Source organism: Schistocerca americana, chromosome 1, assembly GCF_021461395.2.
Source record: "Schistocerca americana isolate TAMUIC-IGC-003095 chromosome 1, iqSchAmer2.1, whole genome shotgun sequence".
Taxonomy (NCBI): Eukaryota; Metazoa; Arthropoda; class Insecta; order Orthoptera; family Acrididae; genus Schistocerca; species Schistocerca americana.
In genome coordinates, this window is record NC_060119.1 from 146,374,375 (window position 1) to 146,394,820 (window position 20,446).

The 20,446-nt window shown below is 43.8% G+C and overlaps 1 protein-coding gene across 1 annotated transcript in view; it reads left to right on the plus strand.

Annotated features, from left to right (window-relative positions):
* Positions 1–20,446, plus strand: part of LOC124620838 (probable G-protein coupled receptor Mth-like 1) — a 548,776-nt gene that overhangs the window by 71,416 nt on the left and 456,914 nt on the right. The window contains exon 2 of the mRNA XM_047147097.1: positions 18,738–19,020. Coding sequence (XP_047003053.1) covers positions 18,738–19,020 — 283 coding nt within the window. The remainder of the gene's footprint in view (positions 1–18,737; positions 19,021–20,446) is intronic.

Consider the following 20,446-nt stretch of genomic DNA (forward strand, 5'->3'; position numbering starts at 1 on the left):
CGTGTCTGGCGGAATGGCTTCACATGCAGATGAGATGTACTGCTTCAGCTGTTCAATTGTTTCTGGATTCTGGCGGTACACCTGGTCTTTCAAGTGTCCCCACAGAAAGAAGTCACAGGGGTTCATGTCTGGCGAATATGGAGGCCAATCCACGCCGCCTCCTGTATGTTTCGGATAGCCCAAAGCAATCACACGATCATCGAAATATTCATTCAGGAAATTAAAGACGTCGGCCGTGCGATGTGGCCGGGCACCATCTTGCATAAACCACGAGGTGTTCGCAGTGTCGTCTAAGGCAGTTTGTACCGCCACAAATTCACGAAGAATGTCCAGATAGCGTGATGCAGTAATCGTTTCGGATCTGAAAAATGGGCCAATGATTCCTTTGGAAGAAATGGCGGCCCAGACCAGTACTTTTTGAGGATGCAGGGACGATGGGACTGCAACATAGGGCTTTTCGGTTCCCCATATGCGCCAGTTCTGTTTATTGACGAAGCCGTCCAGGTAAAAATAAGCTTCGTCAGTAAACCAAATGCTGCCCACATGCATATCGCCGTCATCAATCCTGTGCACTATATCGTTAGCGAATGTCTCTCGTGCAGCAATGGTAGCGGCGCTGAGGGGTTGCCGCGTTTGAATTTTGTATGGATAGAGGTGTAAACTCTGGCGCATGAGACGATACGTGGACGTTGGCGTCATTTGGATCGCAGCTGCAACACGGCGAACGGAAACCCGAGGCCGCTGTTGGATCACCTGCTGCACTAGCTGCGCGTTGCCCTCTGTGGTTGCCGTACGCGGTCGCCCTACCTTTCCAGCACGTTCATCCGTCACGTTCCCAGTCCGTTGAAATTTTTCAAACAGATCCTTTATTGTATCGCTTTTCGGTCCTTTGGTTACATTAAACCTCCGTTGAAAACTTCGTCTTGTTGCAACAACACTGTGTTCTAGGCGGTGGAATTTCAACACCAGAAAAATCCTCTGTTCTATGGAATAACCATGTTGTCTGCAGCACACTTGCACGCTGTGAACAGCACACGCTTACAGCAGAAAGACGACGTACAGAATGGCGCACCCACAGACTGCGTTGTCTTCTATATCTTTCACATCACTTGCAGCGCCATCTGTTGTTGAAAATTGTAACTACTGTAATTTCGAAAGTTTGTCCGCCTGAAAATGTACTGTTGTCCCAAGCATATTGCAACAAACGGTGTATTCCTATCGCTGCTCGTTTAGTTTTTATTGCCGTTTCAAATATACCGGTCATTTTTGAAACACCCTGTACATATAAAGTCCCTTTACATCGGGGTGGGGGAAGGGAGGGGGGGATGGAACGGAACATACACTACCTTCGCCGACAGTTCACTACCATTCGCTAGTATCCGTGAACAAGAGTTTACACCAGAGTGGACGGAAACCACGACATAACGAATATGACGCTAATAATCGGCACAGAGGATACAACACTATGTAGTTAAGATCCACGGTGCAAAACATTCGGAGAGGATTGCACTGCAACGCGAGCGCACTGCCTTTGACGACGTGCGCAAAATGGCGTAGGAACGGAACAATTTAGGTATATCAGTTTGTATATAAACGGGGAGGTAGTGTACTAAATCCTGAATTGCAGCTCCAGCTTTCCTTAACATTAATCCAGAACTTCGCACTGAACGTCCGTTGACGCTTTTCGGCGGCTTCTTATTACAATATAAGAGGAAATTTAAAAGCAGAACGTTGATTACCGACGACCAACGTAATATGAAGAAAGGCTAGCATTTACACGCTGGCTAGTAGCAAGCGGAGAAAGTTACGTTAGTGACTATTTCGCATTATAATATCTGCGATACAGGGCGATTCCTCGATGATGTTAGAAACTTTCAGGGATACTGGAGAAGGGTAAATGTATCAATTTGAGGTAAGGGATCTTGGCCCGAAAAATGCTGAGTCGAAAGTTATAAGCGAAAATCGTTCTGGTAGCGCTGATAGTGGACCTCTTGTACTGCAAGCTCTTTGCTGGAAGGTACTACCGGCCAAAACAAGGAAAAAAACTGTAGTAGACATGGGGCCCTGAGGTTCATAGCTCAAAAGTTTTGAGCCCTTGTTTATTTTCGCTATTTTGAAACACATCTCTTCTGCTGAACAAGTCTTCATAGCTCTTAAGTTATGCAGTTTAGAACCCATGTTTACTGGAGTTTTTTCCTTGTTCTGGACCATACTGCTTACTCCCAAGATGTGGAAAGCAAAGAGATTGCAGTAGAAGACGTCCACTGTCAGAGGTACCAGAATGATATTTCGCTTATCACTTTAGACTCCATAATTTCTCGACCAGGGTCCCTTACCTCCAATTGTCCCATTTACCCCTCTCCATCATCCATGAAAGTTTTTATCATCATCATGGCATCACCCAATATATTAAACAGTTTGTGATGTTCGCAGTGACGTACACGAAACACTGCCAAGTATTTTATGAAAGTACTCGTATGGAGGACAATGTCACTAAAAATCTTCTCTCTCTTCTTCTGCCTTTACCTTGTACCTACACCGGATTTTGGCTTTGTTAATGTTTAGTGGGTGGGCGAATGCCCTTCCAGTCACCACCCGTTTACTCCCCTGGGACGGAATTTGTGTACACCAGCTGTTCGTGTGTGGTACTGCTCATGTCAAAGTATGAGATCTCTTTCAAAAATGTCCGCAGCTCGTGGTCGTGCGGTAGCGTTCTCGCTTCCCGCGCCCGGGTTCCCGGGTTCGATTCCCGGCGGGGTCAGGGATTTTCTCTGCCTCGTGATGACTGGTTGTTGTGTGATGTCCTTAGGTTAGTTAGGTTTAAGTAGTTATAAGTTCTAGGGGACTGATGACCATAGATGTTAAGTCCCATAGTGCTCAGAGCCATTTGAACCATTTTCTTTCAAAATATTTGTAAATCATATAACCGAGGCAAGGTGTGGGTACCAGCCGGGTATTCACCTATTCGGATGTGGGAGGGGGCACCTAAAACCAGCATCCAGGCTGGTCAGCACGCATACCCTAGTCGTTAGTCCGCTGGATGGATTCGACCCGGGGCCGTCGCACCTGCCCAAATGCTGTGCTAACACGGGCAGCTGTCTGGAGGGCTATGTCAATAAAACATGTTTAATGAAATGTGAAATAACCGTACGACGTGTCTGGCAGGCTATCTGATAAAATCTGCTATGTACTGTAGTTCGTTAAGGACATGTGTGCCGCGCGGGATTAGCCAAGCGGTTTGAGGTGCTGCAGTCATGGACTGTGCGGCTGGTCCCGGCGGAGGTTCGAGTCCTCCCTCGGGCATGGGTGTGTGTGTTTGTCCTTAGGATAATTTAGGTTAAGTAGTGTGTAAGCTTAGGGACTGATGACCTTAGCAGTGTAGTCCCATAAGATTTTTCACACATTTTGAAGAGGACACATGAGTTGATGGCAAGTACACCATTTTTATTTATCATCAAAAACCTCTAACGGAAGTATGTCAGCCATGTAATCACAGCTAGCATGAACGTAAGCAACGAGAATGATCAAGTCTTTGGTATATTTTTAATTTTAATCAGCATAATAGCTACATATTCGCACTCACATACGCTCAAGGACATTTATTGTGTTCTACGTTTTCACTAAAGAATTCTACTCCTTCTTCTCCACGGTTACTCTGCAATTCTCAATTAAACGCCTCGCAGAGGGTTCATCGAACCACCTTCTCTACCGTTCTACTTTCGAGCAGCCCCCGCGAGAAACAAACACACAAATCTTTCCGTCAAGCCTTGACTTCTCTTATTTTATTATGATGATCATTTCTACCTATGTAGGAGGGCGCCAGCAAAATATTTTCACCTTCTGGGGACACAGTCAGTGATTGAAATCTTGTGAGAAGATTCTGCCGCAACGAAAAACGCCTTTGTTTTAATGATTCCCATGGGTCATATCCATGATACTCTCTTCTCTATTTCACGATAATACAAAACGAGCTGCCTTCTTTGAACTTTCTCCATCTGCCGCGCATCCAACACCGGAAAGCAGTATTCCAGAAGGAGGTGCACAACTGAAGTGAAAGCAGTCGTTTTAGTAGACATGGTGCATTTTCTAAGGGTATCGGAAATGTAACACAGGCTTTAGTTTGTTTTCTGTCCAACATTATCTATATGATCATTCCCATTTAAATTATTCCCAATTGTAATCTCTAAGTATTTAGTTGAAATGAAATGAAATGTCATGTGGCTATGGCCTCCCGTCGGGTAGACCAGTCCCCTGGTGGGAGTCTTTTTAGGTGACGCCACTTCGGATGGTGGTGGTGATGATGATGATGATGAGCGGAGAAAATCTCCGACCCAGCCGGGAATCGAACCCGGCCCCTTTGCATGCCATTCCGTCGCACCGACCACTCAGCTATCGACTATTTAGTTAAATTGACAGGCTTTAGGTATGTGTGATTTATCGTGTAACAGAAATTTAGCGGATTCCTTTCAGTACTCACGGGGATGACTTCCACTTTTCATTATTTAGAGTCAATTGCCACTTTTCGCACCACACAGATGTCTTGTCTGAATCATTTTGCAATTGGTTTTGATCTCCTGGTGACTTTACTAGACAGTAAATGACAGCATCATCTGCAATGAGTCTAAGAGGGTTGCTCATGCTGTCTTCTAAATCGTGTATATAGATAAGGGACAGCAGAGGACCAATAACATTTCCTTAGGGAACGCCAGATGTTACTTCTGTTTCATTCGACCACTTTCCGTCAATTACTTCGAACTATGGGACCTTTCTGACAGGAAACCATGAATCCGGGCGCACATTTGGACGATACTCCATAGGCACTCTAGAAGTTGCGTGTGAGGGACGGTGTCAAAAGCCTTCCGGAAATCTATAAATATGGAATCGATTTGACGTAACCTGCCGATAGCACAGCTTGTGCTTCTTCAGTCAGACTTTGTCTTAAACTACACGTCACTACAGCCAGTTGTTACCAATAGCAGAAACTACCGCGTGGCAAAGAAATTACTGGGCGAAAGAGCTCAAGCCCAAAGCAGTGTACCAAGATACGATCGTATGGAGTATCCTAACAGAGATGCGGTTAGAGCAGAGATTTCCAAACTGGGTGTCCTGACACATCATGGTATCTAGTAGTAGCACCAAAGCTGTCTCGAGAGTAGTAAATTCAGAACGTAGAACAAACGAAAATTTTTTGCTAAAATAATGTAAAACATCCTTCTCTTCGTTCAGTGTATTCACAGACCCCGTATTAAACGAGTGACCTGTAAGTTGGGTTTGGTGGTTGACGCAATATAAGGCGAATTCTAGAGCACAAAGCTAGATTTCCTTTCAGGTCATTTGTAATAATCAGCAAAAGGAATGCTGCTCTATAAGGTAAAGTTGCAGGTCTCCTCACCCCCACAGACAAAAATGTACCGTTAAGAGATAATATGGAGATATTATTGAAAAAAAATAGATTTGAAACGTTTCCTTCGATATCTAAATGTGCAATAGTAACAAAATACAACCATTGATTCACGAGCATCTAGCGCAATTGAAGGAGTGGTTGGATGGATATTTCCCAACAGTAAACATGAACGAGTATGACTCGATAGGAAATCCTTTCACCCTTTCCAGTACTTTCCAGATTCTGCTTGTTGAAGAGGAGGAAATGCAAAGCTACAAAGTACCAAGAATCAGATTTATGCAACTTCTGGATCTGTTTTCAGCGAGATTATCCTTAAATTACTAAAACAGCCCCCCTCATTTTGCTTCTGTTTTCCACAACATGCGTATTCGTGTGAAAGTGCACTTGCTGTTACGACAAATATAAAAACAGTTAAACGTGAAAGTTTGAGACAGTTAGACGAGCAAGTGCGTGTGAATTTGTCCTTAATCCGAGGTAGTAAACGACAGATCTGAAATGGTTGCCAGGCCGACGTATAATTGAATGCTTAATGGTATTGAAGGGATTTGTATACTTGAAATTATATTTAGTGCATAAGTATACTGTACTTAGAAATTAGATAGCCGGCCGCGGTGGTCTAGCGGTTCTAGGCGCTCAGTCCGGAACCGCGCGACTGCTACGGTCGCAGGTTCGAATCCTGCCTCGGGCATGGATGTGTGTGATGTCCTTAGGTTAGTTAGGTTTAAGTAGTTCTAAGTTCTAGGGGACTGATGACCACAGATGTTGTCCCATAGTGCTCAGAGCCATTTTAGAAATTAGATATAAATATTACCATTTCTTTAAAATATCGTGCATTACAATAGAATCTCTTTTATTAACATTAGTCAAAGGGTCTGTTGTAAAACTGTAACTCTGAGAAGGGTATCGCCACGAGGAAAGGTTTAGAAAGCTTTAAGTTAGAGGAATACTTGACTAAAAAGAGCCCAGTCCATTATGGACGGCGAAAGTTCTGCCAAAATGAAAGTGACATCGGATGCGCTGCACTGATGCGTAACAGGATCTCTGATGTCCTCAATATGCATAAACGATGTAGAAGATTGGGTCACCAGCGCTATAAGATCGTTCGTTGACTGTAGTATTGTCTACAGGAAAAAGCATCGTCGTTGGGTAAGCGTAATGAATTGAAGAAAGACTTGGATAAATTTCCGACTTGGAGTAATGAATGGCAGCTGTTTTTAAAAGTGGGTAAATCAAATTACTGCCTTTAACAAATTGTGTAGTGTCTGATCACGTTACATTGTGTATTTATGGAGGTTTATGTATTTAGCGTACTGTTACATCACAAACAAATGAGTATTGTCTCAAAGTAGAAATTTTTCTGTTGATCCCTCCTTCATCACCAGGAACTGCGTTAGATCGCCAGGGGAAGGTCAAGAGGACATTCGTGAATTACATGCGAACAGTCTGCTTTTCAACGCCACCGTCACAGCTTGGTGAAGTTGTTCCACTTGTGAAAAGAGTCGGCACGCCTTCCAGCGTTGATCCTTATTCGGCTAAGAATCGATCAGATCTTGCGTGCCAATTCAAAGCCAGGTGGCTTCGTCGTTATGGGAGGCATCTTAACATTTTTTGTCGTAGCATTGATCTGCCACGTGAGTCTCCAGCAGCCATAAGTATTAAATCTATTTCCAGCAAACATTCTAGCGGTTTCCAGGGGTAGGTGACAAGAGCGAAGCCGACCTTTGCTAATGGTTGAAACGTCTGCGTGAGCAGGGAGGCTAGGATTTTTCGGTAGTGTTTTGTACTCCAGTACAAGTGTATGGCAAATGGTTCAAATGGCTCTGAGCACTATGGGACTTAACTACTGTGGTCATCAGTCCCCTAGAACTTAGGACTACTTAAACCTAACTAACCTAAGGACATCACACACATCCATGCGCGAGGCAGGATTCGAACCTGCGACCGTAGCAGTCGCGCGGTTCCGGACTGCGCGCCTAGAACCGCTAGACCACCGCGGCCGGCAGTACAAGTGTACTTCCCCACCGCAGAGGTGGAGGGTAGCCAGATAGTAGATGTGGATCTAGGACCATTTACAAGTTGGTGAGTTGAATATTTAGGGGGGGGGGGGGGGGGGGGCAGAACATTTCTAGGGAAGGCGAATGTAGGGCTTAGATTTGTTGGTAGGGTTGGGGGGAGGACAGTACACCTGCAAAGGTAATTGTCCACGAGACGCTAGTGCGATCAATTCTGGAGTACTGATCCAGCATTTGAAATCTCTGTCAGGTAGGTATTAGAAACATGTAGAATTCCTACATGCGCTGCCAAGATCGTAACAGATCGGTCAGCACATACGGGAGTGTAACAGGAATGCCAAGGGAACTCAAAGGGGAGTCTGGAAGTAACACTGTATTCCAAGAAGACGGTGCGATCATTATGCTGCCACCATCGTATTTCTGGCGTAGGTATTCTGAGAATACGATAAGAGACAGTCGTTTTTCTCTCTTTCAACAGAGCAGACATCGATAATGTTGGTGCGACGCATCTCATCCATGCACTGTATTGTGGCGCACCAAGTATACGTATATGTACATTACATCAGTGACCAAATAACACTTCATTGTAGAGCGGTCTTCAGCTCTGCAAGTAAATTAACAAGCAAAACACACACACACACACACACACACACACACACACACACACACTCACTCTCTCTCTCTCTCTCTCTCTCTCTCTCTCTCTCTCTCTCTCTCTCGTTCATTCCATACAAATACGAGCATAAGAAGTCCATTCGAATACAGTCCAACGTCGCGGCCGGAAACAAAAAGGCTGAACAAATGGCAACCAGACGCGCAGTAGTAGCGTAAAGTTCACCGAAGCGTAGTAAATTCGTAACGACTAAAACCGTGAACGAACTATGAGAAAAAAGTACCGGGAACTGAACGCCGCTGCGGCATCAAGACATGATTCACAACGAACAAATAGTGTCGAACGTTTTATTACGTCCGTACACCACAATAAACGTAAAAGTGGCGCTAACTCGTTAGGAAACTCACCAAAGCTTATCTGGCGTGGCACAGACTGACTCCACTACAGCAAACGTCAAACTTGACATACGCTATCATGTCTTACTTTAATATTTATTTTCCCGATAGAGATGTTGTCGGACTGCCTGTTTGCTGCAGACGTACGCTAGTGACTGAAACGGGCAATAATCACAGGAAGCTCAAAATTTGAGACAAAATACAAAAATAGAAATAACATATATTAGAAAGTAGCAGCGTCATTTTCAATGTTCTAGATTGCAAAGTTACGTATTTTCCTTACCTAGATTTTAGAATTAAAAAAAAAAAAACTCACAAAAACTTGGTATGGTAGAAAGAAATATAAACTATGTTCCTGCTAGAAGGTTGACACCTTAGTTAAGCTTCGATTTTTAATTTGCTGTTTCTTTTTCCTTTACAACGATAGTGTTGCAAGATAAAACTGTGTATTTGAGGGTACTGCAGATAAAGCTTCCGCAGCGGAACTGAAGTATGCAATTTGAACTTACAGACAAATAGATGAGATTTGAAACACATTATTGCGTTCATTATAAACACAGTTGTAAGGAAGATGTATAAATATGAATCGAATACTTTTATAGTGCAGGACATCCTAGGATATGGTAACATGTAATCTAATTAAAAAAGTGTGCAACTGTGATGGAACAATAAATGAGAATTATCTGAAATATCCACTCGTATACAGTTGCTGAATTCTCTCGAGACGAGTATATCGACAAAATTCAAAAAGTTACCTCCGTTACACAAGTGTTTGTATATAGCGATATCAGGTGGCCAGAAAAACAAACTCTGAAAGCTATGACAGTGGTGGAAAACCCTTTTTGGAGCAGGTTGTGATCATCGTATTGAATAATATTTCAAATAAGGACGGCGCCAGGGAAGAAACAACAGAAATATTACTGGAAAAACCGGAATTTTCTGTCAAAATAAACAGTTTTATGCCGGAACAGAGCATGTGTGTAAGTACAGCAAAACAAATGGCACCGCCATGAACTTCGCCATGCTCCCTGAAGTCTTGTTTGTGATTGTGTATGGCGTCAGCTACTTAACAGCGGAAGACGCTTTACAGAGACAGCTTTGTCTGAAGTGCCACAGTATTCAGTGGGAGATGGTCGTTGTGATAGCTTTCAAAAGGCTCGCCTTCGTAAAGGAGACCTACTGGGCGCTTAAGCGGCAGGCGGTGAGTAATCCACTCACATAAAAGATGCAGTTGCCGGCGCTGACGGAGCGAAGGCGAAGCGGATGTTGGTTGTTTTCAAGTTGCTGCTTCTGAGAACACGCAGTCTTAAATGGTATCTCCCCCTCCCCCCTAACTCACCCTTTTACCACTTCCTGTTTCGTGTGCAAATGCTAGCGACAGCCTTGCGTTGATACTATATATACAGTGTGTTGTTTAGTAACAGGAAATCCCTATCAGGTCGTGCAAATATACTGCAGGAGCATTGCTACGATCGTTGTCATTCGATACAGATAAGGTTTTTGTTTCTCTAAACATTTCTGGAGACTGCAAGTAAGTCTTTGCTTCTGTGATGCATAAGAGCTAGTTCCAACCTGATTTTTCCCCCTTGACTATGTTCCTGTATTCATTAAATTAGATGATGCTGTGGTACAGCAACGAGACGAACTTACCTGCATATTTCATTTCGATGATTTTGCCTAAGTGCCTGAGGATGAAGCCGTTAAAGGCTTCGAAATCAATTGCAAATAAATAGAACAACAAACGCAGCTGAATAGAAAATTAGTATACATATACAGGGTCATTACAAATGATTGAAGCGATTTCACAGCTCTACAATAACTTTATTATTTGAGATATTTTCACAATGCTTTGCACACACATACAAGAACTCAAAAAGTTTTTTTAGGCATTCACAAATGTTCGATATGTGCCCCTTTAGTGATTCTGCAGACATCAAGCCGATAATCAAGTTCCTCCCACACTCGGCGCAGCATGTCCCTATCAATGAGTTCGAAAGCATCGTTGATGCGAGCTCGCAGTTCTGGCACGTTTCTTGGTAGAGGAGGTTTAAACACTGAATCTTTCACATAACCACACAGAAAGATACCGCATGGGGTTAAGCCGGGAGAGCGTGGAGGCCGAATTCTTGATCATGATCTCCACCACGACCGATCCATCGGTTTTCCAATCTCCTGTTTAAGAAGTGCTTCTGCTTTAACCTTTTCCGTAAGATTTTCCAAACCGTCGGCTGTGGTACGTTTAGCTCCCTACTTGCTTTATTCGTCGACTTCCGCGAGCTACGCGTGAAACTTGCCCGCACGCGTTCAACCTTTTCTTCGCTCACTGCAGGCCGACCCGTTGATTTCCCCTTACAGAGGCATCCACAAGCTTTAAACTGCGCATACCATCGCCGAATGGAGTTAGCAGTTGGTGGATCTTTGCTGAGCTTCGTCCTGAAGTGTCGTTGCACTGTTATGACTGACTGATGTGAGTGCATTTCAAGCACGACGCTTTCTCGGCTCCTGTTGCCATTTTGCATCACTGCGCTCTCGAGCGCTCTGACGGCATAAACCTGAAGTGCGGCTTCAGCCGAACAAAACTTTATGAGTTTTTCTACGTATCTGTAGTGTGTCGTGACCATATGTCAATGAATGTAGCTACAGTGAATTTATGAAATCGCTTCAATCATTTGTAATAACCCCGTAGGTTATGTGTTCCAAAACATGTCCGAATGGTCCTTTCAACAAGGCCGCAGACAAATCCTGTCGCAGTGTGAAGAGAAAAGCTTCTTACATCGATGAAACGTTAAATGATAATTCTTGTACTATTCGCTTTACGGGGTAAACAACGATTGTTTTGATTTTATATTTTATACTGTATGTCGTTGTGATTTTAGGTAAAAGTGAGTTCTCTTCGAGGTAATTCATAATGTTCGAGGACAATATATGTTTCAAAATTCTGTCGCATATCACCGTTAGAGGTATGGGTGTAATTTAGTGGATTACTCGTATTGCCTTTCTTGAATATTGATGTGACCTGTGCAGCTTTCCAGTCTTTGGGTACGGATATTTCATAGAGCGAGCGGTTGTATATGATTAAGGTCGGGCAGCATACTCTGAAAGGAATCTAATTGGAGTACAGTCTAGATCGGAAGACTTGCTTTTATTAAGTGGTTTTAGTTGCTTCACTACTCCGAGGGTATCTACTTCTTACTCATGTTGGCAGCTGGCGCGCGGGTTTAGCCGAGCGGTCTTGGGCGCTGCAGTCATGGACTGTGCGGCTGGTCCCGGCGGAGGTTCGAGTCCCCCCTCGGACATGGGTGTGTATGTGTTTGTCCTTAGGATAATTTAGGTTTAGTAGTGTGTCAGCTTAGGGACTGATGACCTTAGCAGTTAAGGTTCAAATGGCTCTGAGCACTATGGGACTTAACATCTGAGGTCATCAATCCCCTAGAACTTAGAACTACTTAAACCTAACTAACCTAAAGACATCACACACATCCATGCCCGAGGCAGGATTCGAACCTGCGACCGTAGCGGTCTCGCGGTTCCAGACTGACGCGCCTAGAACCGCTTGTCCACACCGGCCGGCTAGCAGTTAAGTCCTATAACATTTCACACACGTTTGAATATTTTGTTGGCAGCTGGTCTTGGTTCGGATTCTGGAATATTTACTGCGTCGCCTTTGGTGGAGGTATTTCGGAAGGTTGTGTGTTTAGTAACTCTGCTTTAGCAGCACTGTCATCGATAGTATTTCCATTGCTATCGCGCAGAGAAGGCATTGATTGTGTCTTGCCGCTAGCATATTTATCAGATGATCATTATTTCCAGAACCCATATTGATTCCTACAGAGCAGTCTGTTCGGTTTCCAAAAATGTCATAATACGCGAGCGTAGAACATGTTTCGAAATTCTACACCTCATCGATGTCTGTGTCGTAGAAAATTTTTGAAAAAAAAAAAAAAATACACCTGCAACGGCTATAGAGAAGAGCAGAAAAGGAATGATTTCACTTTAAAATTAGAGTAAGAACGCAGTAATGCCGAGTATTGTTCAGTTGTTAACATCACACCTGACTACCGAAGACGAGAAAACGGCCGTCAGAAGTTGGCTGCGGCTCGATCGCTCCGACATAAATGGGAGTCCGAGCTCCCCCATTAACGGCGATCTGACATAACGGTGTAGCGCTGGGTCCAGGCAGCTGCCGGTGTGAGAAGCAGGCCCTGACAGGTCCGGAAGGAATGTCCGCTTCCCAGGCGTGGAAATCAAGAGACACAAGACAAGCCCCTGAAGACTCCACGTCAAGCGGAAGAGGCTTGGCCCGCATTAATAAGCAGGCGTTGACGGAACACTATTAAAAAAAAAAAAAGTTCACAGGAGAGCGTAATATTTCAGCAGTCGTCGACATCATCTCCTGAAAAATGACGTGCAATGTCGCCGTCGAAATATTGTGAAATTTTAGCGACATCAGCCGATGCGGTCCTCGAGAGACTTGGCAACATTTATTATGTACATCGGGAATGTCTTGAACAGCTCCAGAATGTTGACATGAGTAGCAACAGCATTCCGTGTGCTTTACAGACCACAGGAAACAGACTTGTCGGCAACACGTTTCCATAGCGACATCTTCTGAATACCAGTTTCTTATGAAATCCTATGTTTTGTCTTAGAACTCAACATCTTTCCACGAATAACGCAGTGAGGTTGCTACTTTCTTAGCGAACGTTTATCACTGATCTCACTTGAAATGGCCAATACCAGGCCACTAAAAAAATGCGCAAGTTGGTTTGTCCTGCAAGAAGACAGGAAAAAACACTTGAAACTCTGTATCAACATCTCGAATTGTATGTGGCAGTATTCCGGAACACACTTTAAACTTGAATATAATGGCAATCCTAGTTGTATAGAAGGGAAGATAAAGAGAGGGAGCTCGGGATGACCCTTAAGGCCTCTGTTTATGGATAGCATTGAAAAGTGTGTGGAAGAGGACCTACACGAAATAGTAACAGTCCTAGTAAATACAGGTATATTTAAATCTAATTAACCGTAGGCTAACCAAATCACACACAAAATAGCATTTCTATCGAGTGGGATTACTGATATACTTCTATAAATGCAATAGCGCTGTACAGATAGAATCAAACCTGGTGAAATGTGGTATGCGAAAGAGAGTGAAATGAAGAAGTCAGAGAAAGAAATGGTAGAAGAAAACAGAAACAGAAGTGCGGATGAAGAAAGCCGTGATGACAGTAAGTACTGGTTCCGTGTTGGACAGAAGGAAGGCGTCTGGGAAATGCTTAGAGGGTGGATGATAGATAATGTTTTGATTCCTTCTCGAAGGGAGCATCGTTTTGTATCAGATTGTAGATTATCAGATAGATTTGTTCCACAGACTTAAAGCTGCAATGGAGAACGATTTGGTAAAGTAAATGAATAAGAAACACGCAGTTAGCCAACGTGATGGGCTTGTCAGACCTTGTATACCAGTTATCGAATGACGGCTATTGAATGATGATGAATTGATATATTGTATGCGAGGAGAGATATTCTGGGCTCCAGTGGTTAAGACTGACAGCATGGAAAAAGCACACTACTTACCTGTCCACTTCCACCGTAACGGAGCATAATATTACTGACATGATCAAACAACTGAATGTTACAATCAGATCTTATGGAACCGTTGAGGGCCAGCAGCGTCGTCTAGACTTGTCATTTTTTCTCCCGTATTAAACTACGTCACAATAGTACAGTCCCGGCAGGAGTGATGACTGTTTGTCTATTATCTTAGTTGTAAATATTTCTATAACTTTTTTAAATAGCTTACAGGCAAGAGACAGATGCTATGACAGTCTGTTCTCCCACTTTGTATTCCTTATAGGCTCATCCGATGTTATGTCGAGATATTCTGTATCCAAATACCATAAAGGAGTAAGGGAGGGACTGCTTCGCGAATATATTCGCCGAACAACTTGCAGTGCCATTGAAGGATCACCTGTGAGTTCATGGTGTTTAGTCTTAAGATCCGGATTCATAGCGATGCAAAAAAATGTTCAAATGTGTGTGAAATCTTATGGGACTTAACTGCTAAGGTCATCAGTCCCTAAACTTACACACTACTTAACCTAAATTATCCTAAGGACAAACACACACACCCATGCCCGAGGGAGGACTCGAACCTCCGCCGGGACCAGCCGCACAGTCCACGACTGCAGCGCCTCAGACCGCTCTGCTACATAGCGATGCAGAACAAACTTCATGATTGATATGGAAGAAGCGATATTCTTATGGCTGCCGCTTCGGTATGGCTCGATGTTGTCAGTATAAAAGTGGTAGTTGCAAAACACAGGGGAAGTGGGAGTATCACTGGTGCACAGGAAGAAAAGTAACGAATTAAGGACTTGACCCTGGGGTTCTTTTGAGGTCACTTTTTTCCCTTGCTGACTTCTTTATCCACAGATGACACACTATTACCTCTTTCTCAGGCAATCGTCGAACCAAAGTAATGTGTTTTTTTTAAGCTGCTGTTTTGCTATCAAAAGTTACGTGTCGAAATAACGGTATCAAACACCTTGCTGAAATCAAGCAGTGATCAAGAAGCCAGTAGCTTCTTTGGTGTCATCAGTAGCTGTTTAGTGCAGTGGCTTTGCTGTGGTGTTTCGGGAAGCCTGACGCACCGCCTGACACAGACAGTGAAGTACGTTGAAGACACGGTCGAATGCCAGTGTAACATCTTACACGAACACATTGTCGGCGGGTGATTAGAGCTGCAATTCTCTTGACCGGTAGAACAACCGCCAGAGTACTATAGTGCTGTTCGTGTTTAGTCTCGTTACTGGTCCTGGTAGGATATATTAGGGTCCTGAACAACGTCAGAACTCGACTGTCGATACTCTTAAGGATATCAGAAATCCGATACATCGACATTTAAAAAAGTATCATCATAGGCACGAAGTGTCGAAGGGAAATATCGATAGAACGCAATATGACTTCCAAACATGAATAAATAAATCATGATTTTGCGACTGGTTGCTGCATATTTGGTAATTTTATGGTTTACGGTCGCTGCACGACTTGGGAACCACATGGAGCCCACCATTCAAAAGTAAAATTTGCAACATTGGACTCGTTTTTCGTTGTGCTGATCAAGTTGTTGACCCACAGCTACTCCAGCATGCTGGAAGTTCGTAATCGTAATTTCTATCTGACCTTCCTCGTTAGTGCTTCCCCCAGATTCATTAAACAAGTCCAGGTGAATGTTCTTTTCTTTTCCGTATTTCTAGTCTCAAAATATACCAGAAAAGTTCGTGTTCCAAAACGCAACACTTTTACATATGTTGTAAGGTTTAAATCTTTAGATGTACAAAACGGCTTCCTCGTAGCATTTCCGTAGTAAAATAAGTAAAGTTAGTATACATTTTTTATTTCTTTCCGAAATTATTCGCTGACTGCGAATTCCTTGACGTCAACTACAGGGTTATTACAAATGATTGAAGCGATTTCATAGCTCTACAATAACTTTATTATTTGAGATATTTTCACAATACTTTGCACACACATACAAAAACTCAAAACGTTTTTTTAGGCATTCACAAATGTGCCCCTTTAGTGATTCGGCAGACATCAAGCCGATAATCAAGTTCCTCCCACACTCGGCGCAGTATGTCCCCATCAATGAGTTCGAAAGCATCGTTGATGCGAGCTCGCAGTTCTGACACGTTTCTTGGTAGAGGAGGTTTAAACACTGAATCTTTCACATAACTCCAAAGAAAGAAATCGCATGGGGTTAAGTCGGGAGAGCGTGGAAGCCATGACATGAATTGTTGATCATGATCTCCACCACGACCGATCCATCGGTTTTCCAATCTCCTGTTTAAGAAATGCTTCTCCTTTAGCCTTTTCCGTAAGATTTTCCAAACCATCGGCTGTGGTACGTTTAGCTCCCTGCTTGCTTTATTCGTCGACTTCCGCGGGCTATGCATGAAACTTGCCTGCACGCGTTCAACCGTTTCTTCGCTCACTGCAGGCCGACCCGTTGATTTCCCCTTACAGAGGCATCCAGAAGCTTTAAACTGCGCATACCATCGCCGAATGGAGTTAGCAGTTGGTGGATCTTTGTTGAACTTCGTCCTGAAGTGTCGTTGCACTGTTATGACTGACTGATGTGAGTGCATTTCAAGCACGACATACGCTTTCTCGGCTTCTGTCGACATTTTGTATCACTGCGCTCTCGAACGCTCTGACGGCAGAAACCTGAAGTGCGGCTTCAGCCGAACAAAACTTTATGAGTTTTTCTACGTATCTGTAGTGTGTCGTGACCATATGTCAATGAATGGAGCTACAGTGAATTTATGAAATCGCTTCAATCATTTGTAATAGCCCTGTATATTAGCTGTGGTTTTACTATCCAATTATGACAGGTGAATTTTTGTGCTGGACAGGGAATCGAACCCGGAATTCCCAGGGAACGTACTCGGATAGCCGATTTGATTAAGGAGACCGTTTGCGTTAAGCAGGAAATGCGGGTTCGAATCCCAGTCTGGCACAAATCTTTGTACATCACTATTGGGTAGCAGAACTATACCTGATTGAACTGACGTCAAGGAATTTGCAGGCAGCGAATTAATTTCGAAAACATGTCGTGCAGCCTTGGATGGCCAACAGTGTCTGTTCTTTCAGTCGCGCATGTAATTAAACATTATGATTCTTTTACTATATGATATTTATGAATGTTGAACAGATGCTGTGATAGATTCAGGGTGTTTCATAAAGGACGTTACAACTTTAAAAATTCATGTAAATTTAGTGAAAGAAGATATAGAGCTGGGTTTAGTATTATTTTGTAGGGAAACACATCGAGTTATTCTGCCTTAAACTGAAGATGTTGTATGTGGCTTCCGCTGGTTACCCTGCACACATCCCATCGGAAGTCAGTTTCTTCGCAAATTCGCTGTAGCATTCCAGGTGTAGCTCGCATAGTGGCGGCGTAAATTCTTGCTCTAAGTTGGGGTAGAGAATCCCAACAAAAAAAAAGTGGTGTCAGGTCTGGTGAACGTGGGGCCATGCAATTGGCGCATCACGGCCAATCCATTGACCTGGAAAGCGGTCAGTGAGAAAATCTCGGACCTCAGTCAGGTAGTGGGAGGGTGCACCATCTTGCATGAAGTAAACATTTCGTTCTTGGTCATCCTCATCGATCTGTGGTATCAAAAGTAATTGTTACATTTCCAGGTACACTATCCCGTTGATGGTTCTCTCACGGAAGACAAAGGGACCGTACACTTTGTTCTTGCTCAATGCACAAAAACCGGTCAGTTTAGGGCTATCACGAACATGTTGCAATGTTTGATATGGATTTTCACTGCCCAAATCCTAGAGTTATACGTGTTAAGTGAAAAGTTGAATCGTCAGAAAAGATGATTTTTTCAAGAAATATTGATCCTCGTGTAACCGATTGACCCGCACAGAAGTTCTTGCGAGCAGTTTCAGCAGTATGTACGGTTTCAAATGCAAACTGTTTCTCAACACACACCAAACAGTCGTATGTGGGATTTGCAGTTCGCGAGACCCACACTGGATCGATTTCGTAGGGATGTTGACCAAGGGTGTACCCAGGATCTGAAATAGGGGGGGGGGGGGGCAGGTCATACTAGTCTCAGGAAACAAGGACTCGAGACAACATGTAGCACTTCTTACTAAATAAAACAGTAAACCAGTGAAAAACTGCTTTTAATAAACATTTTAAATACAAGAATGCACTTGTACAATCCGAGAAAACATGCAGCATTTCGTATTGGCTCAAATGGCTCTGAGCACTATGCGACTCAACTGCTGAGGTCCTCAGTCGCCTAGAACTTAGAACTACTTAAACCTAACTAACCTAAGGACAGCACACAACACCCAGCCATCACGAGGCAGAGAAAATCCCTGACCCCGCCGGGAATCGAACCCGGGAACCCGGGCGTGGGAAGCGAGAACGCTACCGCACGACCACGAGATGCGGGCTTCAAACCAAAACACACAGCTAGCACGCTGGGGTTCAGTGAAGGAAGCCATCTTTAACGCAACTGCCGCTAGCGCTCCTGACGGTGCGATTCGGCACTACCGAACTATACGAGACAAAACTTGAAGTATTTCCCTACAAATTGACACTACAATCGCCTCTGTAGGTATTATGAATTAATTTATATGAATTTTCGAAGTTGTAAAGTCATTTTGGGAATACGCTGTATTTTTAATTTAATTGGTCGTTTCCAACTATGAAGTGCGTCTGACATTGCTCAGCATCCACATGGGTGTGAGTATAGAGTGCGGGGTGTTTATTTATTTTTTTGCAGGTGCTGGCGTGCCCGGAGACGGTGTCAGCGCGTCGGTCGCGCGTGGTGTCGCACGTGTCTGGAGGGGACGTGCGCTTCTCGCTGTACCCGGCCGGGCTGTGCGTGTCGGCGCTGTTTCTGACGGCGACGCTGTGCGCCGGGTCCCTGCTGCCCGCCGCCAGCCACGCGCTGCACTGGCGCTGCCAGACCTGCTACGTCGCCTGCCTGCTCGTCGGAGACGTGCTGCTCGCCGCCACGCAGATGAGCGACGCCTGGGGACGCGGCCTGCTCTGCTTCCTCGTCGGTCAGTACCGGGTCTCTCCATCTATCTCTTACTACCACTAGTCGATGTGTTGTTGTTGTAGTAGTTGTTCTGGTCATCAGTCCAGAGACTGGTTTGATGCAGCTCCCCATGCTACTCTATCCTGTGCAAGCTTCTTCATCTCCCAGTACCTACTGCAACCTACATCCTTCTGAATCTGCTTAGTGTATTCGTCTCTTGGTATCCCTCTGCGATTTTTACCCTCCACGCTGCCCTCCAATACTAAATTGGTGATCTCTTGATGCCTCAAAACATGTCCTACCAGCCGATCCCTTCTTCTAGTCAAGTTGTGCCACAAATTTCTCTTCTCCCCAGTTCTATTCAATACCTCCACATTATTTATGTGATCTACCCATCCAATCTTCAGCATTCTTCTGTAGCACCACATTTCGAAAGCTTCTATTCTCTTCTTGTCCAAACTATTTATCCTCCATGTTTCACTTTCATACATGGCTACACTCCATACAAATACTTTCAGAAACGACTTCCTGACACTTAAATCTATACTCGATGTTAACAAATGTCTCTTCTTCAGAAACGCTTTCCTTGCCATTGCCAGTCTACATTTTATATCCTCTCTACTTCGGCCATCATCAGTTATTTTGGTCCGCAAATAGCAAAACTCCTTTACCATTTTAAGTGTCTCGTTTCCTAATTTAATTCCCTCAGCATCATCCGACTTAATTCGACTGCATTCCATCATCCTCGTTCTGCTTTTGTTGATGTTCATCTTATACCCTCCTTTCAAGACACTGTCCATTCCTTTCAACTGCTCTTCCAAGTCCTTTGCTGTCTCTGACACAATTACAATGTCATCGGCGAACCTCAACGTTTTTATTTCTTCTCCATGGATTTTAATACCTACTCCGAATTTTTCTTTTGTTTCCTTCACTGCTTGCTCAATATACAGATTGAATAGCATCGGGGATAGGCTACAACCCTGTCTCACTCCCTTCCCAACCACTGCTTCCCTTTCATGCCCCTTGACTCATCTGGTTTCTGTACAAATTGTAAATAGCCTTTCGCTCCCTGTATTTTACTCCTGCCATCTTCAGAATTTGAAAGAGAATATGCCAGTCAACATTGTCAAAGGCTTCCTGTAAGTCTACAAACGCTAGAAACGTAGGTTTGCCTTTTCTTAGTCTATCTTCTAAGATAAGTCGTAAGGACAGTTTTGCCTCACGAGTTCCAACACTTCTACGGAATCCAAACTGATCTTCCCCGAGGTCAGCTTCTACTAGTTTTTCCATTCGTCTGTAAAGAATTCGCGTTAGTGTTTTGCAGCCGTGCCTTATTAAACTGATAGTTCGGTAATTTTCACATCTGTCAACACCTGCTTTCTTTGGGATTGGAATTATTATATTGTTCTGAAAATCTGAGGGTATTTCGCCTGTCTCATATATCTTGC